This window comes from Eleginops maclovinus, chromosome 17, assembly GCF_036324505.1.
Source record: "Eleginops maclovinus isolate JMC-PN-2008 ecotype Puerto Natales chromosome 17, JC_Emac_rtc_rv5, whole genome shotgun sequence".
Classification (NCBI taxonomy): Eukaryota; Metazoa; Chordata; class Actinopteri; order Perciformes; family Eleginopidae; genus Eleginops; species Eleginops maclovinus.
The window spans coordinates 16546507-16572809 of record NC_086365.1 but is presented as its reverse complement, the minus strand read 5'-3'; the positions used below and the strand labels follow the sequence as shown (position 1 = coordinate 16572809).

General features: G+C 43.5%; 1 protein-coding gene across 6 annotated transcripts; it reads left to right on the top strand.

Annotated features, from left to right (window-relative positions):
• The first annotated feature begins 342 nt into the window (after positions 1-342).
• shank3b (SH3 and multiple ankyrin repeat domains 3b) lies at positions 343-26303 on the top strand. 6 transcript variants are annotated; one of them, XR_010167818.1, is made up of 26 exons: positions 343-559; positions 9249-9420; positions 9810-10013; positions 10335-10406; positions 10513-10621; positions 10909-11060; positions 11135-11264; positions 11525-11562; positions 11734-11850; positions 11963-12040; positions 12479-12545; positions 12695-12917; positions 13001-13179; positions 13509-13622; positions 13712-13787; positions 14800-14882; positions 15047-15171; positions 15482-15614; positions 16783-16863; positions 17284-17414; positions 17564-17657; positions 17770-18387; positions 18698-18979; positions 19470-20757; positions 20967-21316; positions 21430-21556. XR_010167818.1 is itself a non-coding variant. In XM_063905725.1 (26 exons), the coding sequence occupies exons 2-26, from the start codon at positions 9253-9255 to the stop codon at positions 22022-22024; spliced, it is 5181 nt and encodes a 1726-aa protein (XP_063761795.1). In that variant the 5' UTR covers positions 343-559; positions 9249-9252; the 3' UTR covers positions 22025-26303. The 6 variants fall into 6 exon arrangements, 5 of the variants coding, with proteins under 5 accessions (XP_063761795.1, XP_063761794.1, XP_063761797.1 ...); XM_063905725.1 differs by having other exon boundaries at positions 12698-12917; positions 20967-20993; positions 21430-26303; XM_063905724.1 differs by having other exon boundaries at positions 20967-20993; positions 21430-26303.

Genomic DNA, 26303 nt, shown 5'->3' with positions numbered 1-26303 from the left:
ACATAATACTAGCAGTTTTTACGTGTCTGTTTCTGTTGCCATGCTAACAGAAACAGCCGCTTCACATTGTGTAACAGACTGAACCTGAAATGGCCTCCGCAAAATGCATCAGTGTCTGACCCAATTCTGCTTTAAACTGCAAGACAAGCTCGCTTCTCCCTCCTTTTCTGACATTTGTTTTGTACTTATCCCCCCTCCTTCCTCTTCTTCACATCCTCTACCTCCCACCAACCCTCCCTATCTTCCTTTTCCTCCCCCTCTTCCTCCTGTTTCTACAGGATGGGCAGGGCAACTCCCAGAATACAATCTGAGACCTTTGCTGCAGGATTACCTCTCTCAGTACTCAACTGTAAAACTACTTCAAGGGGAACTTCATCTCACTGCAGAAAGTACTGGTTCTGCTGCTGCTGCTAAACAGGATTACAGTCCAGTTAGAAAACCCAAGAGGAGACTGAAGAACCTGCCACCTTCAGGCTGGACCAGAAACAAAACCGGAACCGGACCAGTAAAGAAATCAGCAGAGGCCGTTGGAAAAGTTTGATGGGACTGCTGACGATAGGTGAGTTTCTGATATTTATAACTGGAAGTGTTGGAGTTCCTGGAACTTAACTGGGCATCCAGAACCAGTCAACTGTCATAGGATCGAGCGGGATGATTGTGATGTAAATATAAAGAGCAAGAACAAGTCCATTTAGATCCTGTTTTCTGGTATTTTGCCATAGAGTGGTGAAAACCTTAAGCCAGCATCTCCCTGGTTCCCTCCACCAAAATCCAATGGGATTTCTCCTTTGGATTTTGGATTATTGCATCAAATAAACGTTTATGATACTGACACGCTTAGTTCAGCAGGATAATCTCCACACGTTAACACCACTTTATGATTTCTGAATTCAAAAGCTTACAATAGAGGAACTACAGCACGGTCACATGACTTCACATCACCACCGCTAAGCTAAAGGCGGCTAATGTTGGGCTACAAAGGAAGTACAGTACAGTCACATGACTTCACGTCACCACCGCTAAGCTAAAGGCGGCTAATGTTGGGCTATAAAGGAACTACAGCACGGTCACATGACTTCACGTCACCACGGCTAAGCTAAAGGAGGCTAATGTTGGGCTATAAAGGAACTACAGCACGGTCACATGACTTCACGTCTCCACCGCTAAGCTAAAGGCGGCTAATGTTGGGCTATAAAGGAACTACAGCACGGTCACATGACTTCACGTCACCACGGCTAAGCTAAAGGCGGCTAATGTTGGGCTATAAAGGAACTACAGCACGGTCACATGACTCCACGTCACCACCGCTAAGCTAAAGGCGGCTAATGTTGGGCTACAAAGGAACTACAGCCCGGTCACATGACTTCACGTCACCACCGCTAAGCTAAAGGAGGCTAATGTTGGGCATGATGATATTTAGTCGTCTCATTTAGACACTTGCTATCAACCGCCATTTTTAAATCCACCAGTGGGGTATTTGCTGATATAGTTTATGTCGTAGGTTAAAAAAGACTTCAGCTTGTATTAACCACAGACCTTATTTCAGGCTAACAAATGAAAAACACATTCAGAAAACCCTTAACCTCCAGACCAGGGGACAGGAAGTGATGAAACGTTGACTCATGTCAGGGTTTGAGGACTCATTGGGGTGGGACAGGACCTTCCAACAGGTGACAACACTCATGGATGCTAAACGCAAATGAAACCCAACACAATATCCAACAAGTACTGGTTCTAATTCTATTCAAGCAGGTCTTGAGAGTCTTGTGTTTGGTCCACTCCCTCAAATTGATGCATAGGTTTACTTTTTACTGGTTTTAGTCACAATTTCCCCTGAAATACACTAGATGGGAAGGTGGGATCTGTGCCCATTTTTTTCATACTGCAGCACCTCTGTTCACCCTCTGTCTGAAACCAGAGCCCAGTTTGCTCTGATTGGCTAGCTGGCCAAAAGAAATAAAACCAATAGAACACATTACAGGAGAGGGAAAACACCTAGAAGACATGAGAGTTGTTTACCTAATGCACTCCCTCTTCCTGTGTAAAGTAAAACGGTAATTTCCCTCATTAATTAAAGCAGGAATAAATACATATATAAATAAGTATTATGGTCCTTTATTCTTCCAAATACTGTGAGCAAATCAGTGGCATTTAAGTGGATATTTAAAGGCTTTGATACGCTCTTTAAAGAGTGCAAATGGCACACAGGAACACACAGGGACCTTGAGTCATTTTATCTGGTTTGCAGAAGAAGTGAGTAAGCGTTTCTGCCTGAATTGGATGGTGATTAAATAGCTCTACATCTTTATTGGCTGCAGAGTGAAAGTCTATACTACAGAGGAAGTATCTGACGCTGTTTATCCTCTGATTTACTGAGGGTGTACACTTAAAGTCTTAGAGACTTTGTTGGGGATTTCACCTGGTGCTCTTTCATTTTCTTTTTGTATCACCACAGTTTGAACCTTTTTTTGAAACAAACCAGCAGCCAGAAGCATCAGCTTCATTTGATCCTTTTTGTACAAATTGCATCAGTGATTTTTCTCCTTATAAAATCCCTATTTAATCATGGAGATATTACGTTACATTCAATGCATGAGGATAGCAATGCAGAATAAATGATAAACTGTACATTTTACCATAAACAAGTTTGAAGAATCTGCAGGAAAAGTGGGTTATTTGGATGAATTGTGAGCAGATCATATTAGTCTTCCTTGAGACTCAGGCTTCCTCTTCCTCAGTGAGGATTTCTCTTTCTTATCACCCAGACTGTGATCATTGTCAGCTGCTCACACAGACAGTCTTCTCACTTTAGAGGAACACTCAGTCTTTCTGAATTATGCAACAGGACATCTTCGCTCTTCACCTTCTATATCAAAATCACAGAGAAATTGTGTTGGGATTAATACTTTATCCAATTTCAAATCCTTTGGATCGGAGAACTTTTCTCACTTCTTACTTGGTTATTGCTTATACTGATTATTTAACTAAATGCTCCAGTAAATCATTTTAGTAAAATCATGAAAATTATTTGTTATTGAAACATTTGTTTAAAAGATCATTAGATTTTTGATTTTCTTCTCATCGCCAAATTTCATTATAATAATAATCTAAAAAAAAGATAAAATAAGTAGATATTAAAATTAAAAATGTGAATGAAACAGTAATAATTATAATAATTATAATAATAATAATAAAATGTTCAAAAAGAATAATTATTATAATATTCAAAAGAATAATTATAAAATAAAATAATAGAACAATACAAGTCATATGAAAATACATGTAAGAATGTAAGAGTGTGTCCTCCTTCCTCCTCTTCTCCCCGTTTCCTCTCCTCGATCTCCTCATGTTCTGCTGGAATCTGCTGCTCTCAGTGATCTGCTGTGGATGCAGTGAATGGGTCCTTGAGGAGCAGCTGATTATTTTCTGAACTTGTTTTTAACTCCATTGTTCTGCACAGAGCTCCGTTATGTAACGCCTCCTCGGGATATTCGGTCCGATTCTCCGTCTTCACGAGCAGAGGTGAAATTCTCTTTCGGTCCTGAAATAACTCGGGGTCACGGAGCCGAGCATTTCCCGTTTTTGTCCTCCCACACAGCGAGAACAATACTTCTGGAAATAAAACTCAGAGAGCTTCCAACAACTGTGATGGGAAGTTATCGTAGCTTTAAAGAGTCCTCTCCTGCTGATGTTCAGGTGTATATCAGTATGTAGAGTCTCTACTTTAAAGAGTCCTCTCCTGCTGATGTTCAGGTGTATATCAGTATGTAGTGTCTCTACTTTAAAGAGTCCTCTCCTGCTGATGTTCAGGTGTATATCAGTATGTAGAGTCTCTACTTTAAAGAGTCCTCTCCTGCTGATGTTCAGGTGTATATCAGTATGTAGAGTCTCTACTTTAAAGAGTCCTCTCCTGCTGATGTTCAGGTGTATATCAGTATGTAGAGTCTCTACTTTAAAGAGTCCTCTCCTGCTGATGTTCAGGTGTATATCAGTATGTAGAGTCTCTACTTTAAAGAGTCCTCTCCTGATGATGTTCAGGTGTATATCAGTATGTAGAGTCTCTACTTTAAAGAGTCCTCTCCTGCTGATGTTCAGGTGTATATCAGTATGTAGAGTCTCTACTTTAAAGAGTCCTCTCCTGCTGATGTTCAGGTGTATATCAGTATGTAGTGTCTCTACTTTAAAGAGTCCTCTCCTGCTGATGTTCAGGTGTACATCAGTATGTAGAGTCTCTACTTTAAAGAGTCCTCTCCTGCTGATGTTCAGGTGTATATCAGTATGTAGTGTCTCTACTTTAAAGAGTCCTCTCCTGCTGATGTTCAGGTGTATATCAGTATGTAGAGTCTCTACTTTAAAGAGTCCTCTCCTGCTGATGTCCAGGTGTCTATCAGTATGTAGTGTCTCTACTTTAAAGAGTCCTCTCCTGCTGATGTTCAGGTGTATATCAGTATGTAGAGTCTCTACTTTAAAGAGTCCTCTCCTGCTGATGTTCAGGTGTATATCAGTATGTAGCCTCTCTACTTTAAAGAGTCCTCTCCTGCTGATGTTCAGGTGTATATCAGTATGTAGTGTCTCTACTTTAAAGAGTCCTCTCCTGCTGATGTTCAGGTGTATATCAGTATGTAGTGTCTCTACTTTAAAGAGTCCTCTCCTGCTGATGTTCAGGTGTATATCAGTATGTAGTGTCTCTACTTTAAAGAGTCCTCTCCTGCTGATGTTCAGGTGTGTATCAATATGTAGTCTCTACTTTAAAGAGTCCTCTCCTGCTGATGTTCAGGTGTGTATCAATATGTAGTCTCTACTTTAAAGAGTCCTCTCCTGCTGATGTTAGCTTAACTTTTTCACAAATCCCAAAATCCATTGACCTTGTCGTGAGTCGTACGTTGTGGTTATTAAACTCACAGTGTGGGCAGTTAAATATGCTTGTCTGAATGACCTTCTCTACCCGTGCGTCAGAAGCAAATTGGTCTTGCCTTTTAGACAATGCAGGCTGCTATTTTCTTTTCCGACTTTCTGTAGGAAAGTGGAAATTGATGGAGCTGTGTGAGGACCAAATCACAACCTGTGGATTTCACTAAACGCTGTGAGGAGAGAAGTCGTAGGTTTTGACCGTGCAGAGAGGCCCTTCTCTAAAATATGAGATAAATGTCATCATAACCAGAGTGTGTGAGGTGAGCTTCTGTCTCCACTTGGCTGTGATCCGTCCCTGTGTGTGGCAGGTTTGTATTTGAACAGCTGTCCCAGAGTTGGCTCAGCTTTTAGTCTTTTGAAGGTTAATCCATCAAACGCGTTTGTTGAGCTTTTATTCCGGGCACTGATGCATGAAAACTGGGAAACAACAAAAGCCGTTTCTGTGCTTTCCTTTTGTTTCAGGTGAAGATCAAACCACACAAAGTGAAACTCTGCAGGGAGGCTGTTAAAAAGTGCCTCGTCAGTTTTTTTCAGTGTTTTTTTCGTTATGCTCGCTCCTCAGATTCATTAAATACCAGAGAAATATTAAACTAAAGTCCGGGGAAGAGTTTCTGTCAGAATCTGAGCTGCAGAGGAGGAACAGGAAGGGATTAGTTTCCGTTTTGAACGACAGGAAGGGAATTCAGAGCCTCTGAGTAGTGTTTTCTGAAGGAACAATTGAAGCCAGAGACTCAACTCCAGCACAAAGATCGCATTCATTTTATTCAAGCGCCTTACAATGAGTGCAGTCCTTTAAATGTGTCATACAGAAAGAGGTTTTTTTCCCAATTTTTTATTTGTATTGTTATTATTATTTTAAACTTATTTAGCAACATTAGTATTATTTAAAATATATTCAGGGGCAAAAAATACATTTATTCCAATGCAATAATTATATTTATTCTCTCTACAAAGTTATAATTAAAAATATATTAATGCAAAACTAGAATATTTGTCAAATATTTCAACACATTTTGTTTATAAAGAGTACATATTTATTTATTCGTGAACCTGCACATTTATCTTATACGCTAGCGCTCCAACACATGTACGTGATAGGCTAAGGGGCGGGACATCTCTATGCTGTTGACCAATCACAACAGAGCCGGCCAGCTAACCAATCAGAGCAGACTGGGCTCTGGTTTCAGACAGAGGGTGAAAAGAGGAGCTGCAGCACAGGCAGTCTGAGAAAGATAAAGAGCTTTCTGAACATTAAAACATGGAGACGTATCTGTGACCTCTCCTCCCAGTGCATGCTGGGAAACTCTGCAGCCCATTGCGACCCTGAATGGCAGTGAGTGGAAATGAACGAGAGTGATTTTTCTGAGTTGGCTCTCTGACATTTCAAAGGCTGACATGTGGAGGATTCCTCGGCGCGCGAGATGTTAGCTTGTAAACATCGCAGCAATTACCCAGCATTCTCTGCAGCGCACAAGAGGAAGTGATTCATGGAGGAAAGACGTAGTGTGTTTGGATGTTGACTTTTATATGATGGGTTTAATTATCTCTGTTGGTTTAAGGGCAGGAGAATCTCTCCGTGGTGCCTTCAAGGACACTCAGAGATGTGAGAGAGGCTGCAACATTTAAATGCTAATTTAACTGAAAGAAGCCATTTATAAAACTAAACGTAGAGCGTCTGATTCAAAGTGTTTCCAGGTGTTCGGGAGTGCTGTTGCATCTTTAAAAAATACATGTAATATCGATAATTCATAATAAATAAATAAATACAATTAATTATTATTTATTTACTTTATATAATTTATTTTAGATCAATACCGACATTAATTCCAGTTCAATGAATTATTAAATAATTACAAATAGGTATGAAAAAAAAGTTCTAATAATTAAAATAAAATGAAAACTAAATAAATAATAAATAAATTAAATCACTTAAAAATAATGATTAAATAAAATAATAAAAACGAGTCTGTGTTAATAAATAGTAATAGAAAAATAATTGTAGTTATAAAATATATAATAAGTAATAATAATAGAACAATAAATATATTTATAATAATTAATAAAACAATAACATTTAAAAAATATAAATGTGAAAAAAAGAACTGTTCATATTAAATATAATGAATGATTGTAAATACTGAGATCTATATGAATATAATACCCAATAACAATATTAAAACATGTGCTTTTACTGCATCGTAATAAAGGTAAATACTGTAAAAATTATAATAACTAAAAATGCTGATAAATATTTGGGTAAATTTGAACACTTTTAAACACTTCCTCTAAATTAATTACACATTGATCTGCTATTGGAAATCAATCATAAACACACACACAGACACAGACACACACACACACACACACACATGTATACCTATATATTTAGACATGGAGAGGGTCTGTGGTCTGTGGGCAGGATGGGAGTTTATTAAAAACGGGGGAACTGCGAAAAAACTGTACAACTGGTTCCCATAGCAACAGCGAGCATGTAGATCAGGGGGCTTTTTTTAACACACACACACACACACACACACACACACACACACACACACACACACACCAGAGTGACAGTGTGAGCTTAGCACAGGATTCCCTGCTATTCCAGTTTCTATGACAACTCACAACTCCCCCCCACCCCCTCCTCCTCTTCCTCTTCGTCTCGGCGGCCATTAGACTCCTGATGCTTCTCCTCAGGCAGCTTTGTGCTAATCAGACGCTAATTACAACCACCACTGATTAATACTGCAGATAATTAGCCGCTTAATAATGTCTTTAGTTGAGCAGGAAGTCGCTGGGGACTGGAGAGGAATTATGGGATGGATTTATCTCTGACATATGTTTAAAATAATTAAAAAATAAATGATTCAAAATATAAAATAGAATAATTATGACATTTAATTATAAATAATATTAAAGTTGCTAAACAAATTCTGTAATCATAAAACAAATATTATATACATTTTGTTTTTAATTCAGATAAATATTATAGTTTGAAAAAATGGAATTACTTCCTAATAATAAAAACAAAATGAATTAATAATAATAGTTCTGAAAATTACCATTCTGTCACTGAAGTCGCTCGGAAATTGCTCCAATTGTGGTAAATAACAATTGGACTCCTCTCGGTGTTATGTGAATGTGTGTGTGTGTGTGTGTGTGTGTGTGTGTGTGTGTGTGTGTGTGTGTGTGTGTGTGTGTGTGTGTGTGTGTGTGTGTGTGTGTGTGTGTGTGTGTGTGTGATCTCGGGGTGAAAAACAGGAAGTGATGTAACATCCTGCGGCCATTATTCTCTCTGCTGGAGAAGGTGGAGGTCAGATCAGAGTCTGCAGACTGAATAAAAACCTCCCACCATCTGAGCTCTAACACACAGACGCCTCGTATCGGATCCTTCAGTAAAGACACCGAAACACTTCAGCCCTGCGTTCAGAGGCTGAGATAGTCTGCTGTGGGGTTTAACGTGTGTGCTGTTTTATCTACGACTGGAAACACCATTTAGTCTGTCAGGAGACATGTTTTGGAAAAGGTTTAATGTTCCATCATTTTTTCAGTGTTTTCCAATCAAATTTGAAATATTCTTCACATCCATTTCATTTTTCTATTTTAAAACCATTAAGCATTTTCTGTCAATTCTTTGTCTCTTTTCAGACATATTTTGGATTAAAAAGTCCTCTGTAAGATTCAGTGGAGCAGAAATATAAAACTACCTAAAACAGGAAAACTCTGGGAAGGTGACGTGCCACTTCAGAGAATGCTCTTCCTCTGGTCGTCTCCTCTTCATCACGGTGTTACTCTGAGCACCTGAGAGAGAAGCAGCCATTTCTGCGTTTATTACACCTTTTCCTGAAATGTAAAATGTCTGCAGAGAGAGAGTCAGTGGGAGGCGGTAATCTCTCTCTGACACAGAGCTCTAATCAGCTGCTGATTCAGACACCGCTTCACTCAGGAGAAAATAACTGATAATAAAATGAATAGATATCGCTGCCCAAGCTGAGTATGGAGGACTAAAGCGGCCCTTATAATAAATGTTGTAATTAAAATAAATAAAGAAAACCCTAAAAAATATAGAATATAATTAATACTTTTAAATAAACATTTGTTTATGTTGACAATTAAACAAATAAATCAATAAAATAAGAACACATCTGCAGATTAATAAAAAGAACTGTAAGATAAATAAAAACAAATCCAAATAAAAAAAATGACCAAAAAATGTGTGTGTGTGTGTGTGTGTGTGTGTGTGTGTGTGTGTGTGTGTGTGTGTGTGTGTGTGTGTGTGTGTGTGTGTGTGTGTGTGTGTGTGTGTGTGTGTGTGTCTCTCTCTCTCTCTCTCTCAGCCACATGCCTCTGAGTCCGGCTGCTGACACCAAACATGATCGCCCGCGGCAACAAGCGGTTACTAACGGCAACCCCACAGGCACTGCTGTTGCCAGGGACGACGACGCGGATGACACGCCCCCTGGAAACAGCATCGTCGTCCGCATCGGCATCCCGGACCTGCAGCAAACGGTAACACACACACCAAGTACTTGAAAACACCTCCATTGGACTCCTTTGTTTACTTCCGGAACATAATGACATCACTAGCGCTCCAACACATTGTAAGTGATAGGCTAAGGGGGCGGGACATCTCTAAACGGTTGACCAATCACAACAGGAGCAGGCCAGCTAACCAATCAGAGCAGTTCTTTTTTACATTTTTTCCAACTTAAATCTCAGATTATTGATCCGTTATCTTCGACATGTTGACTCTGATGCATTATGACCTGTAGTGGAGGTCATCTGAGCAAAATGAAGAGGACAAACCTGTGTGTGTGTGTGTGTGTGTGTGTGTGTGTGTGTGTGTGTGTGTGTGTGTGTGTGTGTGTACCTGTGTTTCTGTGTATGTGTGTCTGCAGAAGTGTTTGCGGTTGGACCCAGAGTTACCAGTTTGGACCAGTAAGCAGCGGGTTCTGGTGACGTTGACTCAGTCTCTGTCGGATGTTCTGAACTATGGTCTCTTCCAGCCGGCGTTCAACGGCCGAGCCGGAAAGTTTCTGGACGAGGAGCGCCTGCTGAAGGAGTATCCGCTCCCCCCCATCACTCCCATACCCTACCTGGAGGTATTATTATCATTAATATGAATACAAATAAAGAATCATTTAGGTCAGGGTAGATCAATTACTGAAGTCTACGTTTTCACATTATTTCTGGTCCTTTTAACGCCATACTTATTCATCAATGAAGTCATTTATTATATATACTTTTATTTATACGTTATTTAGTCTGATTAGCTGTCTGTTAAGACCAAATCAATATTGTCAGACACAGACTCGACCCGCTGATGCCATGAAATAAAAGAATAAGCGGCGGAATTTAAAGAAAAGGACTTTTATTGTAAAAAAGGTTTAAACTTGCAGTAAAATCCACTTCTTTATTCACAGTTTCGTTATAAGAGGAGAGTTTACACTCAGAGCTACGTGGACGACAAGCAGCTGGCAAAGCTGCACACCAAGGTACACACACACACACACACACACACACACACACTCACACACACACCTAACTTTTTTGGTTTGCATTTTCATCTGATAAAAGCATATTTTTGATTTTGTTTTCCAGGCAAACCTGAAGCGCTTTATGGAACATGTTCACCAGAAGAATGTGGAGAAGGTTTCCAAATGGCTGGAAAAAGGACTGGACCCCAACTTCCATGATTCCGACACCGGGGGTGAGGAATATCCACGATGGTTTCTCATAAAAGTATTTCCTCAATATTTATATTTGTAATCTCTGAGAATCCAACAATTACACTTTTCTTTTCAAACTTTATCCAGGTTTTTTCCTCATTCATTTGTGAGCATTTCCTTAATCTAACAATTTAATCTCAGTATAATCTCAATATTTTCCGGCCACTTTAAACCCTCACACCTCGCCCTGCATCCTTAATGTTTCCCACTGTTGTCTCTCTGAGTAATGAACGCTGGTTTGTTGTTGCTGGTTGCTGTCCCCCCTCAGAGTGTCCTCTGACGCTGGCTGTGCAGCTGGAGGAGAGTGGAGACCTGATCAAGGTGCTGCGTAGCGGGGGGGCTCACCTGGACTTCAGGACCAGGGACGGGATCACCGCTCTGCACCGAGCCGTGCTCTGCAGGAACAGCCACTCTCTCAGCGTGAGACACACACACCAGAACACACACTCATAAGTAATTCATGGTTCTGTGTGTTAACCCTGAGCTCCTCTCAGACGCTGCTGGACCTCGGAGCGTCTCCGGACTACAAGGACAGTCGGGGTCTGACCCCTCTGTACCACTCAGCGATGGTAGGCGGAGCTCCGTACTGCTGCGAGCTGCTGCTGCAGGACCACGCCACCATCGGTACGGAGTGTGTGTGTGTGTGTGTGTGTGTAGTTTTTTTTCCTGAAATAAACAGTTTTGAATAAATAAGCGTTTAATATTTTTCAAAGTCATTCTCTGAAATCATTTTGTAGTCTCTTGAAAATGAACGATTTGATCCCAGAAAATAAAACATTTTCTACCGTTTTTTATTTTATTTACTGTAAATCTTTGAGCTGATTTGAAGGCAGCTAATCCGTTTACTGTAAATATATTTATAATCCTTGTTGTCATGGTTTCAGGGATGACTGATGAGAACGGGTGGCAGGAAATACACCAGGTGACACACACACACACACACACACACAAAAACAATAGCACAATAGCAGTTAAATGTTTGCCTTATACAATTATGATTTTGCGTGTGTGTGTGGGGGGATGCATGGTGTGTGTGTGTGTGTGTGTGTGTGTGTGTGTGTGTGTGTGTGTGTGTGTGTGTGTGTGAGTTCAGGCATGTCGCTATGGTAACGTGCAGCACTTGGAGCACCTGCTGTTCTACGGTGCCGACATGAGTTCCCAGAATGCATCAGGAAACACCGCACTGCACCTCTGTGCTCTCTACAACCAGGTAACACACATTTAAACAAATAGTTTGGGGAAAAAATAACAAGATTTTTTTTGAAGACTGCATTTTATTTCTTTAGTGTGAATAACATGTTAACTTCTGCTGGTTTCTGCAGGACAGCTGTGCCAGAGTGCTGCTGTTCAGAGGAGCGAATAAAGACGTCAAAAACTACAACAACCAGACCGCCTTTCAGGTACAAACACAAACTTACACTTAATGTTATCTTTTGAAATATCTTCTTGCAAAAAACACCATTTTTAAAATGTTTTCGGGACACAAGGCCATTTTTCATTCATTGAATTCTTAACTTTATTTATTTAGTGATGTGTTTTTTTATATAATTCTAAATGTCGTAATTTTAAACGATTGATTTGTATTTTTCATTTGTTTTTTAGCCGAATTAAAAATAAATCATAAATTATCCTTTTTTTCTGTTTAAAAAATAATAATAAAAAGTATTTGTTTTTCATCCTGTGTGTGTGTGTGTGTGTGTGTGTGTGTGTGTGTGTGTGTGTGTGTGTGTGTGTGTGTGTGTGTGTGTGTGTGTGTGTGTGTGTGTGTGTGTGTGTGTGTGTGTGTGTGTGTGTGTGTGTGTGTGTGTGTGTGTGTGTGTGTGTGTGTGTATTTGCAGGTGGCGATAATTGCCGGGAACTTCGAACTTGCAGAAATCATAAAAATCCACAAAACCTCTGATGTTGGTGAGTTAAAGTTTGCTGAGAAAATAAAAACGTTTAAATAATTTGAAGTGTGTTAGCGCAGATAAGACATGAGCTGGTAAAGTTAACTGTGTGTGTGTGTGTGTGTGTGTGTGTGTGTGTGTGTGTGTGTGTGTGTGTACGTGTCCAAGTAGTTCCCTTCAGAGAAACTCCCTCCTACACGAAGCGCCGTCGGCCGGGGGTCAGCCGCTCGTCTGCCGGGAACGGCCTCTCGTCTCCACGCTCTCTGATTCGCTCGGCCAGCGACAACGTCCTGGAAAGTCCCGCCTCCTCGCCCGGCCCCTCCCTTCAGAGCCTGGAAACACATCATGACACACACACACACTCACTGCGACGACACTCACGCCGACTCAGGTAAACACACACACACACACACACACAGATGTCAAAATATATAAGTAAGTAAAAAAAATGATTTCCACAATCTCTCTTTGCAGTCCGAGCGGCGGGGGTCATGTGGGGGAGAGCAGCCCCCCCTCTTCCCCTCCTCCGACCCCCCAGATGAGGAAGAGGAGGCTCTACAGTGCCGTCCCCGGCCGCACCTTCATCGCCACCCGGTCCCACGTCCCCCAGGGGCCCGGAGAGATCCAGCTGCACCGCGGGGAGAGGGTCAAAGGTCAGACTTTCTGTACTTTTTAATTGTATTATTTATTTTACTTCTTTAAACTTTGAATTTTTTTAAAGTTTCAATCTTCAAGGAAAATTGTAAAAAATATGGACTTTCAGAGTTTCCTCTTAAATGTATAACTGTAGACAACAGACGTGGGTGGTTATTTTCTGGTAGATTTCAGAGTTTTGTATTTTATTGTTCAGATTTCTTTTGTATATTTGTAATTTCTTTTCAATCATTTATTCTCAGATTGTTTTCAGATGTACTCAGGATGTTTTAATCCCAGATAATATCCAGAGTTCCTCTCAGAAATGTGTTTTATTCAATGTGTGCAGTCCTGTCAATCGGAGAGGGGGGATACTGGGAGGGGAGCGTTAAAGGACGAACCGGCTGGTTTCCTGCTGACTGTGTGGAGGAAGTCCAGATGAGGCAATACGACCCTCGGCTGGGTAAACAACAACAAATAAACACATAAGATACACATTTATTATCAGCTCTGTTTTGTATTTACGTCCTGTAATTATGGCCGATGTTTCAGAGACGAGAGAGGACCGCACCAAGAGGCTGTTCAGACATTACACTGTGGGGTCCTATGACAACTACACCTCCTACAGGTAATGCACCGTCACTACACCCCCTACAGGTAATGCACCGTCACTACACCTCCTACAGGTAGCACTACACCTCCTACAGGTAATGCACCGTCACTACACCTCCTATAGGTAATGCACCGTCACTACACCTCCTACAGGTAATGCACCGTCACTACACCTCCTACAGGTAATGCACCGTCACTACACCTCTTACAGGTAATGCACCGTCACTACACCTCTTACAGGTAATGCACCATCACTACACCTCCTACAGGTAGCACTACACCTCCTACAGGTAATGCACCGTCACTACACCTCCACCGTCACTACACCTCCTACAGGTAATGCATCGTCACTACACCTCCTACAGGTAATGCACCGTCACTACACCTCCTACAGGTAATGCACCGTCACTACACCTCCTACAGGTAATGCATCGTCACTACACCTCCTACAGGTAATGCACCGTCACTACACCTCCTACAGGTAATGCACCGTCACTACACCTCCTACAGGTAATGCACCGTCACTACACCTCCTACAGGTAATGCACCATCACTACACCTCCTACAGGTAATGCACCGTCACTACACCTCCTACAGGTAATGCACCGTCACTACACCTCCTACAGGTAATGCACCGTCACTACACCTCCTACAGGTAATGCACCGTCACTACACCTCCTACAGGTAATGCACTGTCACTACACCTCCTAAAGGTAATGCACCGTCACTACACCTCCTACAGGTAATGCACTGTCACTACACCTCCTAAAGGTAATGCACCGTCACTACACCTCCTAAAGGTAGCACTACACCTCCTACAGGTAATGCACCGTCACTACATATATTGTGATACATTTTCTATTTAAAACCCTAGAAAATCGTAAGTTTACAAAACAAATATTCAGGGTTTTTTTATAAATGTTTGCATTTTTTAAAATTATTATCAATATTAACACGGACTGACCTGTTCACTAATAATAGAAGAAATAAAAACATACAAATATTTAGTTTTAAAAGTTGTGTTCTAGTGACTACGTGATCGAGGAGAAGACGGCGGTGCTGCAGAAGAGAGAGAGCGAGGGATTCGGATTCGTCCTCCGAGGAGCGAAAGGTGGGAAGGAAGGAGATGAAGGAGGGGGAGGAGGGGGAGGAGAGGGGTGGTGAAACCTTTAGAGGAAAGGAGCGATCTCTGAAACTCCTCTCATCATTTCCTCATAAATTTAAAATCCACATTTTTTATTCCTTATGCAAACATGTTTTCTGCCTCGTTTGAAGCGGAGACCCCCATCGAAGAGTTCGCTCCGACCCCGGCGTTCCCGGCGCTCCAGTACCTGGAGTCGGTGGATCAGGGCGGCGTTGCATGGAGGGCAGGGCTACGAACCGGAGACTTTCTTATAGAGGTAACACCTGAACACCTGACACCTGTATCAGGGGGAATCATTAGACATGTAATACAGGTTTTATGGGCTTTTTTTCCCCGGGCGCTGCACAATAGCTGCCCACTGCTCCTAGTACTAGGATGGGTTAAATGCAGAGGACAAATTTCACTGTGTGCTCTGCTGTGTGCATGTGACAATAAAGAGGGTTTCATCCTCCCATTCTATCATCTATCTAAACATTAAAATGAGTAACGAGGCAGGGAGATGAATAAAAAGTGTGTCATCTCAATCTCTGAGTTTGTTTCCTGCTGTCTCTCTGTCTGATCCCCAGGTGAACGGTGCTGACGTGGTGAAGGTGGGACACCGTCAGGTCGTCTCTCTGATCCGTCAGGGAGGAAGTCGTCTGCTGATGAAGGTCGTCTCTGTTTCCAGGAAGTCAGAATCCAACATCATCAGGAAGAAAGGTGCAGGTTTTATTTAAAGAGGCCCTATTCTGCTTTTTAGGACGTTCCCTCTCCTGTAGTGTGTTCTATAGGTTCCTGCGCATGTCAATGGTCTGCAGAGGCTAAAATCACAACGTTACAGAACAAAGTGACATCACTACAGAAACTTTACGCTCCTATTGGCTAGCGCTCCAACACATTGTACATGATAAGCTAAGGGGCGAAACATCTCTAAGCGGTTGACCAATTACAACAGAGTCAGGCCAGCTAACCATTCAGAGCAGACTGGGCTCTGGTTTCAGACAGAGGGTGAAAAGAGGTGCTGCAGCACAGGCAGTCTGAGAAACATAAAGAGCATTCTGAACATTAGAGCATGGAGACATGTCCCAGGAGAGACTCTACATACTGATATACACCTGAACATCAGCAGGAGAGGACTCTTTAAAGTAGAGACTCTACATACTGATATACACCTGAACATCAGCAGGAGAGGACTCTTTAAAGTAGAGACACTACATACTGATATACACCTGAACATCAGCAGGAGAGGACTCTTTAACGTAGAGACTCTACATACTGATATACACCTGAACATCAGCAGGAGAGGACTCTTTAAAGTAGAGACGCTACATACTGATATACACCTGAACATCAGCAGGAGAGGACTCTTTAAAGTAGAGACTCTACATACTGATATACACCTGAACATCAGCAGGAGAGGACTCTTTAAAGTAGAGACTCTATATACTGATATACACCTGAACATCAGCAGGAGAGGACTCTTTAAAGTAGAGACTCTACATACTGATATACACCTGAACATCAGCAGGAGAGGACTCTTTAAAGTAGAGACTCTACATACTGATATACACCTGAACATCAGCAGGAGAGGACTCTTTAAAGTAGAGACACTACATACTGATATACACCTGAACATCAGCAGGAGAGGACTCTTTAAAGTAGAGACACTACATACTGATATACACCTGAACATCAGCAGGAGAGGACTCTTTAAAGTAGAGACTCTACATACTGATATACACCTGAACATCAGCAGGAGAGGACTCTTTAAAGGCACTAAGGGCATTTAAAATACATATATTGTCACCTCATTCTCTTAATCTGAATCTTCTTGTCCTTCAGCCCAAAGTGTTCTCTGTTCACTAACTACCTGTGGTTTGTCTTGTAGCTCCGCCTCCTCCAAAACGGGCCCCCAGCACCTCACTGACTCTGAGGTCCAAGTCCATGACCGCTGACCTGGAGGACATAGGTAAAACAAACACACACACACACACACACACACACACACACACACACACACACACACACACACACACACACACACACACACACACACACACACACTGTGTAGAGTTTAGTTGAACCTAAAGACCTCTATTCTATCTGCAGCCAGGAGGAGACGCTTCGGTGAGTCTCATGGCTCTGATGTTGTTGTTGTTTTTGTGACGTGACAATGTCATGGTGTCTCAGTGATGTTAAAACCAGCGCCGTGGTGTAAAGTGAAGTAAGGCAAAAGTACTCGTAAATGTAAAAGCATTGAAAGAAATGTTTTGTTTCCCAGATTTAAACTAAGTATTGCTACGGCCCTGGTGTTGTCGTGGTCGTCGAGTCGTGATTCTGTGTTACTTTATTGTTTGTGTGTTTATCTTATTTGTTGTCCCATCTGCAGACAAACTGGATGAGATGTTGGCCGGGGGTCAACAGGAAGTGGTTCTTAGGGCCCGCCCGGCAGACGATTTCAGAGCGGCGACGGTGAAACAAAGGCCGACCAGTCGGCGAATCACACAGGCCGAAATTAATGTAAGAGTGCACCTCAGGGCTGTGTCCTCGGTCCTCTTGTATTTTGAGAAGTACCTCAAGGCCAAGTACTTCAAAAGTCTCCATTTCAGGAGTTATGGGCAATAACTGTATGCAGCTTTAATGTGCTGTTTCATGTTTTGTTTCTTCAGTCGTTGTTTGAGCGTCAGGGTCTTGTCCCCCCTTCGGCTCCAGAGAAAAGCACCATGGCTTTACCTCGAGGGATGTCCAGAACCAAGAGCTTTGGTAAGACACACCCTTTTGATTGTTCACTTAAGGAAAAGTAGCAATACAGAAGTACCCTGGAAGACCTCCTTGTTTCGTATCTTTATTTTATCGCCTCCATGTTTCCCGTCAGGCACACCTGAGGACGACCGGATCTCAGCTCTGATCAATGAAAGTCGTTTTCCTCGGAGCTCCTCGCTGACAGACGGATTCATCCCTCCCCCTCCTCAGATGGCTCCCCCTCCTCCCCCCTCCGCCTCCTCCTCCACCTCCTCGCTCTTCCTCCTGGACTCCGGCCCGCCCCCGTCGTTCCTCCCACCTCCTCCCCCGGCCAGAGGGGATGGGCTAACGCGCTCCAGCTTCAAACCGGGGGCGGAGCCTAGGCTGGTGGAGCTATGTGATTCGCCAACAAGGAGCCACGCCCACGCTGAGCGCCAGAGGAAAGCTAGGTCCATGATCATCCTGCAGGACACACCACCGCCCCCGCCACTGCAGTCGGACGCACACTCCGGCAGTACGCATGCTCTGCACACGGCCACACATACCGCCACTCACACGCTTCACACGGCAACACACACATCCACGCTGTCGCTGCACAGCACAAGCCCCGCCCTCGGTCACTCGCCGCTGTCACGCCGCCGTGGAAGAGCAATAGAAAACCCGTACGCTAACGTGGGACAGCAGGCACCGCCATCCAAGCCGCAGAGGAGGAAGTCGCCTTTGTTGAAACAACTTCCTGTAGAGGAGCAGGGTCAGGATCGTTTACTGTTGTATTGTGCACAATTTCCTGATGCATGATGGGACGACAATGCTCTGATATATACTGTTATATATGTTAGGTTGAGGGACACAGAAAAAGGTATTCTAGGAAGTTCATTATTTGGTACTTAGCCAATCAAATGTATTCTTGTTTGCTAAAAGACAATTTACCTGATAGTTGTTTTCCTTTTAAATCACATTTCAGGATGCTGAAAAAGTCCTGATGTTTGAGAGACAGAAATATAAAGCCATAAACTTCAAGTCTTCAATCCAATCGGTCTGATTCCTTGTTCTTCTTCTAGGAATAAAAGACCTTGACTTGTTGAAAGTGGACGGGCCCAGCAGCCCCAGTCGGGCGGAGCTGTACCAGCAGCAGGTTCTCTCAGAGCGAGCCCGGGTTCAGGGTCGGAGGTCGTCTCTCTTCCTGTCAGTTGAAGGATCCGGGTCAGATAATCAGGTGCCGCCACTCCTCACTCTGAGCCATTCAATGGACGACCTCGGAGAGCTTCCTCCGCCGGCTCCGGTCCTGTCCCCATCACCGACGCCTCACACCTTCCTCCACCCACTGACCGGGAAACCTCTAGGTCAGTCTAACCTTACACTGCCATAAACGTAAGCATAAGAGATAACTGAATTATGACTACGTGGGAACTAGCCTCTCGATCCAGATCCTTAAGGCACCTCAAGAATGTAAAAAGTACTCAGCACATACCCTTCACTTACTTCACAAAACAATGCAGGATCTAGGACAGAGCCTTGAGGTACTCCACAATAGGATGAAGCATGAGAACCTACATTAAAGACACAAGGAACTAGAACAGGACCTATTAAAGTGGCTTAGGACAGCCGTAGGACAGGATCTATAGGTACCTCCAAACAAGAAAGGAGGATCTAGAACAGAGCAACAAAATTGAAAGGGTACCAAGGAAAGACCCTTAAGATACTATGCAAAACTTGAGCAGAACTAGTAAAGCCCTGAGGTACTCACAATAACAGAACCTAGGACAGAGCCTTAAGGTGCATATATTGACGCATTCAAACCCAGCCATACTAAATCGCCTCTTGTCTCTTCAGACCCCTCCTCTCCACTCGCCCTGGCTCTTGCTGCACGAGAACGAGCGCTCACCGCCCGAACACCGAGTCCGGAGCCGCGACATAAACATGGATCTGCCTCACCCATTCCCACCCCTGCTGCCAGCCCAGAGGGACGCCACAAGCGCACCCCTATCCCCACCCCACAGGGCAGCCCAGAGCCTCGGTCCAAACGCACCACCCCTCAGACGAGCCCTGAGCAGCGAACAAAACGCACCACTCCCCAAACCAGTCCCGAACTGAGGCACAAACGCATAACACCCCCAATGTTCCCTGACGGACCGGTGGAGCGTCCCGAAACGGAAGGAGGAGTTACATCGCCTGCCGCTCCCTCACCTGAGCGATGGAGACCCACCCCTTTGCCACCGCTGGCCAATGAGAGTCACGCTGCTCTGATTGATAGGCGCAGGAGCCTAACAGTGGGCAGCTCCGAGGAGGAGGGCGGGGCTTATACTGTAACACTCCCGCCTGCGCTATTGTCGTCAAGTGATGAGGAAACCAGGGAGGAGCTTCGCAGAATTGGCTTGGTTACTCCCCCCGCTGCCTTCTCCACTCCTCCCGCCCTTCCTCCCCCATCATCCCTCACCCTGTTGCCTCGAAGAGGTGGTGAGGGAGGGGGAGGGGGAGGGGGAGGAGATCCTGACTCTCTAGGTAGACGAGCTGATGAAGAGGAAGGTGACGAGCGTCTTCAAGATAGCTCTTCCCCTAGCTCACTCCCTCCCTCTATCACCTTGGCCTCCCCTCCTGATCCATCCTCCCCATCCTCCCCTCCCGCTGCTCACCCATCTCCTTCCTCCCCCACCATCTCCCCATCTGCTTTGAAACCACGGCTTCGTTCACCTTTAGGTCGCGGTCGCTCTGCACTTCGGGATCCTCTACTGAAGCAATCATCAGACAGTGAGCTCCTCCCATCTGCTGCCTTCTCTTCCTCCCCTTCCTCCCCACTGTGTTCCTCCCCCACCGGTGGAGGTGGACGGCAGCCACGCTATCTGTTCCAGAGAAGGTCGAAGCTGTGGGGAGGCGGGGATGACGATCGCCGGGGATTCAGCCCGGATGAAGGTGGACGTCCGGCAGCTCTAGGAGGTCAGGGTGCCGGGTCTGCTGTGGATCTGAGCAACCGGTCGGCGTCAGCTCTGGAGCTGAGCGGCAGGGCCGGGTCCGGACTGGATCTGGCTAATCGGCTACAGCTGCTCAATAAAGACAGTCACTCTTTGGGGGAGGAGCCGAGTCCCCTGGATCCGGGCCGGAGGTCTCCAGTAGGAGGTGCCAGGTACTACAAACTGCCTTTAACTATAAATACAGCAGCACTACAGTTCAGAATCACACCGGACCCCAACAGAAGATTAGCATCCCTTCACAAGTTTGACCGCATCATAATTTGTGTTGCGCAAAACCGTCACTTCTTGTCCGGTGTGAACGCACCATCAGTATTACTGTGTTTGCATGTTGTAACAGAATATGTTGTTTATGTTGTTCCAGATGTGTGGACAATGGAGAGAGTAAATCGTAGGTTTTTAACCTCTGGTAAACATTTCCCGTTATCGCTAAAAGATTTGCTAACAGCTAACTAAGATGCACCTTCTTCGCATATGACTAACAACTAAACGTCTGAAATTGCTGTCCCATCTGGATGTAATAACACCATGAAACGGACCAGTTGCTTAACACCAAATTAACGGTTGAGTATTTTAGCCAAGCAACTCCAACAACGCCTGCCAAACTTTTTCAACATGCATGCTGCCACCAAAACCAAAGACACTCCACAGCTTCATACGCAGCGAGAGCATGAACACACCCATGTAGTTTAAAATAAGCGGCTGACTATCTAAGTAAGTATCTGATTCCGTAAAAAACAAAAGCTTCCGTTTCCTTCTGTTAGCAACCAGTTGATCTAGAAAGAAGACCTGCTAATGTCATTCATGCCCTGTTCGATGTGTTTCAGGTTGTTCTCCAGTCTCGGTGAACTCCACACTATCTCCCAGCGAGGATTCGGCTCTGGCTATACAGTCCGACCGGGAAGCCGCTACCCCGTCACCCGCCGAAGTCCCTCCCCTTCTCCCTCCCCCTCCGATAGGTCGATAGGGCTCACCTCTTCCTCCGCCCCCTGCTCAGAAAGACCAGATCTGAGCTCCGGTCGCGGTCTAACCATCCTGAAGTCCTCCAGTCTCAGCCTCCCTTCCGAACCAAAGGAGGTCCGGTTTGTTATGCGGAGCGCCAGTGCAAGAACCCGGTCCAGATCTCCCTCACCGTCACCCCACGCCTCCCCCTGCCCCTCCCCTGTCCTCAGCGGGCCACTGTTGGCACTTCGGCCGTGGAGGCAGCGCCCACTTAACCTATGGAATAAATACGACGTTGGGGATTGGCTGGAGAGCGTTGGGCTGGCTGAACATCGACAACGCTTCCAGGAGCACGAAATCGAGGGTTCCCATCTCCCGGCCCTCACCAAGGAGGATTACGTTGAGCTGGGTGTCACCAGACTGGGCCACCGGATAAACATCGAGAGGGCCCTCCGACAGCTGCTGGACGGATCCACTTGACCTCTGACCTTAGACATCCTGAACTGTGACTTCATTACAGACACTAAACGCCATCTCTTTGACTAGAAAACCTTAGCAGTGACTGAATCTTTAGAGCTTTTTACCAACGTGGAGTTCATATCCCCGAGTGATCTCGCTGACGCTTTGGCTGATCAGCTCTTTGATCGACCCAAACACCGGAGAGTGGTACAGGTCCGTGTCCGGGGTTTAGTTTTACTGTTATTTATGGATGTACTTCACCAACCATTTGTTTATCAATTACTCATCAAAAAAGGTAGTATTCGTCGCATGTCTTCAAGGTGAACGATGAATTCAAAATTAAAGAAAATGTTTCTGAAAATATTTAAAAGAAATGTCACAAAACGCTATTTTTTGTAGCCTCCAAAATATGTCGATTATCTCAGTCTTATATCTTTTTAAAGTAAATATATTTGAGCTTTGGACTTTGAGTCTGGATACCTGGATAAATACCGAAGTATAGGGTTAGGGTTAGGGTTACTGTAGCATAACGTTAGCATACTAAGCTAATCACTGGACACGGACCTCTACAGTTACTCTCTACAGGTGAATGACATCGATCACAGAGCTGATCTGACAAACTGTAGACAAATATAATGACGGGTTGTTTTCCTCGTGCCATTCTGCTTCCCCGGACGAGTTTAGCCGGACGACGAGCGAGTCTCAAAAACAACGGGAGATATGTCCAGGATTTTTCTCCGTCGTTCTCGTGGCTTCTTCTTTTCTGATTTCTAAATATCACCCATGACCAATTTGTGTTATTTAGTTTTTCATATCTTAACGCTGATCATTTAGAATTTATGAATAACCAGTAATAATAATGTGGTGGTGACTTTACAGAGTTTATAATAGTTTGGAAAAATGAATTTTTGAGTTCCTTATGATTTGACAATGAGTTGAATTTCTGAGGTCGTTTTCGGCGACGCTTTGAAACTCGTGATGATTTGTCAATGAGTGTGACTTTGTGCTGATGATGTGCTGTGTGTTTCAGGGAGAGCTGCAGCAGAGCTCCAACTGGTTTCTAACCTGCTTTACCGAGGGCTTACTGTACATGGTGCTATCTGTTTAAAGCCATCTGTACAGAAAAATACCTTCCTCCTTCCCCTCCTATACCTTCCTTATACTCACTCACCCAACTCTCCACGCTACTATTCCTAAACCAAGAGTGGCTAAATCACCAGGAACAGGCCATACATGGAGTTTCCTCCCTGCCATATTGGGGATTTCTTCCCTGCCATACGTGGAGTTTCCTCCAGATCATATAAAGAGTTTATAATAGACGCCGTTAATGGAGTCGCCCAATTACAGTTTAATAACGGCTGATTTTATCCAACAATCAAGTCTCTTTCACACAAAAACGAGGATTTGTTGGGATTTTGAGGCAGTTTCTTCGGGTCAAAAAGAGGATGTATCATGACAATATCACCAAGAAAAGTTTTAACCAAATAATGCTTTGATAGAGCCATGTTATTGTTGGCGGGCTGCCAATTTGTCCCCAAAATAATACACATAATCACAAAACAAATGTTCCCTTGCTGTCTTGAAATCTGATTTACCATGATTACCCATTCTACACACTTCAGTCAGAGAAACCCATTGGCTAGGTGTGTAAGGTGCTATCCAAAAGAAATCTGATATTTAATAGTTTGCAAAAAATGCTAACGCTAGCCTTTTAGCATTGTTAGCTGACGCATTTTATACTTAACATAAAGTTAACTGGCAAAAAAAAGGACAATTTTTATCATTTTGAATTTAGTTTCTACATCTAGACCACAAAGAATATAAACAGCAAGTGAAGACAGTCACTGAAAGTCACTTTAATTAGGAATGTGAATTAATAGTGACTTTAACAGACGCGTACCAGAGCTCCTTTATTCCAGATATCTCCACACAGTCATTTAGTCTCCCTCTCATGTTCCTCTTGAATCCCCCCCTCCCCTTCTGAAGCACAATCAACTTTCCAGTGCCTGTTTCCACAAATCAACGAGTATATACCGCGTTTATATATATCGCTTTTTACTCCCAACCGAAGTACCTGAACACGAGCCGAACCACAATCATGAATCCCAAAGTTGTAAAAGTTCACGGTGCCGTTCAACGCCAGAGTTATTCCGGAGAACGTATAGTGTTTGTACAGCACATTACAGTGGACTTTATAGTCTGTATAATATATATTATGGTAGAATTATGTAGCTATAGTGTAATATATAAAGTATAGTGAGATGATCAAATGTATTCGGGCATAAAAAGGCTTCTGTGATATTCAGCCTTTTGTAAACAGCCACACATCAGCTGTTCCCTTCAGTTTCTCTTTACACAGTTACTCTGAATCCACGTGTGTTTAAAATATATCTATATCACTTCATCATGCTTTCCATTTATTGTATTTCCAAACAGTTACGGAAAAGGGGAAGGGGAGGGATGTTCTCTGACAAAGTCTGTGAATTTGCAAGATTAAAATGATATATTTACAATAAATTAGATATTTTTATCCTAAATCTGTGGGATTATTGTTAAAGGGAATAGATGTCAAAACAGATCCATTTCCATTTATTTCCTGCAAGTTTACAGCTTTTGATATCCTTGGTATTTTGTGGAGGGTTTTTTTCCTTCCAACCCCCCCCCCCCCCATTGACACAGCTGATGTTTTGTAACCTAAAGAATAATAACCTTTATTGCGTAATCACAGAGTTAGGGTTTTCTCAACATCAGCAAACAAAAGATGTGAAAGGGATTTTTCCAAATAAGGACTCGTGTGTTTCGATCATTGCAGGAAACTTTGTATTTTATGCAATGGCCGTTTTTTTTGAGGAGTTTCTGCGCCGATGGGAACGTTTTCGGGTCATTTTGGTTTTGAAATACTGGAGTTTGAGGAAAAGCAAGACTGCAAACTTTCTGACTTCTGTTAACTCATCCAAACGCTGCGTAAGGAAGGCATCGTTTTCTGGATGTTGGTGTGGTAAAGTTTGGGAGATTAGCCAAGATCCTTACTTCAGAACAAACGTCTACAAATGCCTTTACAGACGCCAGCCTTCCCCACTGGACTGCACCAATAAAAACTCCACGTCTTCTAATCTCCTCTCAGAAGAGTGTGTGGCTGTTTACACTGAATATCACCTCACACACACATCCTGTACGCTCGGTATATATTATAAAGGCCTAGAGTCTACTGTAGGGATCCACAGACTGAGGCGTGGGCTGTCGCTTTCTCTGCATGGTACCCATGGTAATCAGTGATGGAGAGGTCATGTGACCTCTTAACCTCTGACCTCAGGTCCCCCCCCCCCCCCCTCCCATGTACACTAATACAAACATGAGGTCATTCATTTGTTGTTGGATTTTTCAGCCAATCAGAAGCCAGCAATCTTGACGGTGTTCTTCCACTGGGAAAAGTAGTCCCTATTTTCTGCTTTTTAAAATCGAATCAGTGATACCAGGTGGGGCTTCTGATGATGTAACCATGGATTGACTTTACAGCGAACATGTTTGTTGTTCATCAGCTAAGTGTATGCTAGCTTATCCGCAAAGGAAAGAGTTATGTGGCTAATTAGCAGTGATGCTACGTACCCAGAGTGTGTTTACGTCAGAGCTGTACTTAACTCCAATACGGCCTTTACAGTTATTCCAAATCCGTGTTTTGGATCCACAGCTAAATGTATCTTCATCTTTTTATTTATGGGGCTCAAGGATGGAGATATCAAGGGGTGATCCGGGCATGATCTAGGAAAGATTCAGGGATAGTTCGGAGAAGATCAGGGAAAGATCTGAGGAAAGATCTAGTGAAGCTCAGATGAAGATGCAGGGTAGATCTGGGTAAGCTGCTAAAACAGGGCGTTGAATGCACCACCTGACTCCGGTCCTTTGATAATGTAGTACTGCTTCTTTTCCTTACAGTCAGAAAGACGACTTCCATCACTGCTCATATAAAGCATCTTCAGCAGTAAAGGTTAAAGAGGAAATGTCTTCTTGCTTCTGATTGGCTGAGAATCCTGGCTTTTCTGTGACACCTTCCTCCTCCTCCTCCTGACACTCACCTGGTTATTATGGTTTAATTGTTACCTTCCTCCTCCTCCTCTTCCTCCTCTCTAGCTTCCTCTTTTTACAGGATGTTTGTAGTTTCTGGAGTGAGTGGCGTGTGTGTACTTGTAGTTTTATTTTCTTCCCTTTTCTAAAAACTGAAGAGCACACACATGACAACCGATGAGCTCTGCAACGCAACAGATTGTAATCTTTATAATAAACGGTCTTTATTACAAAGTTA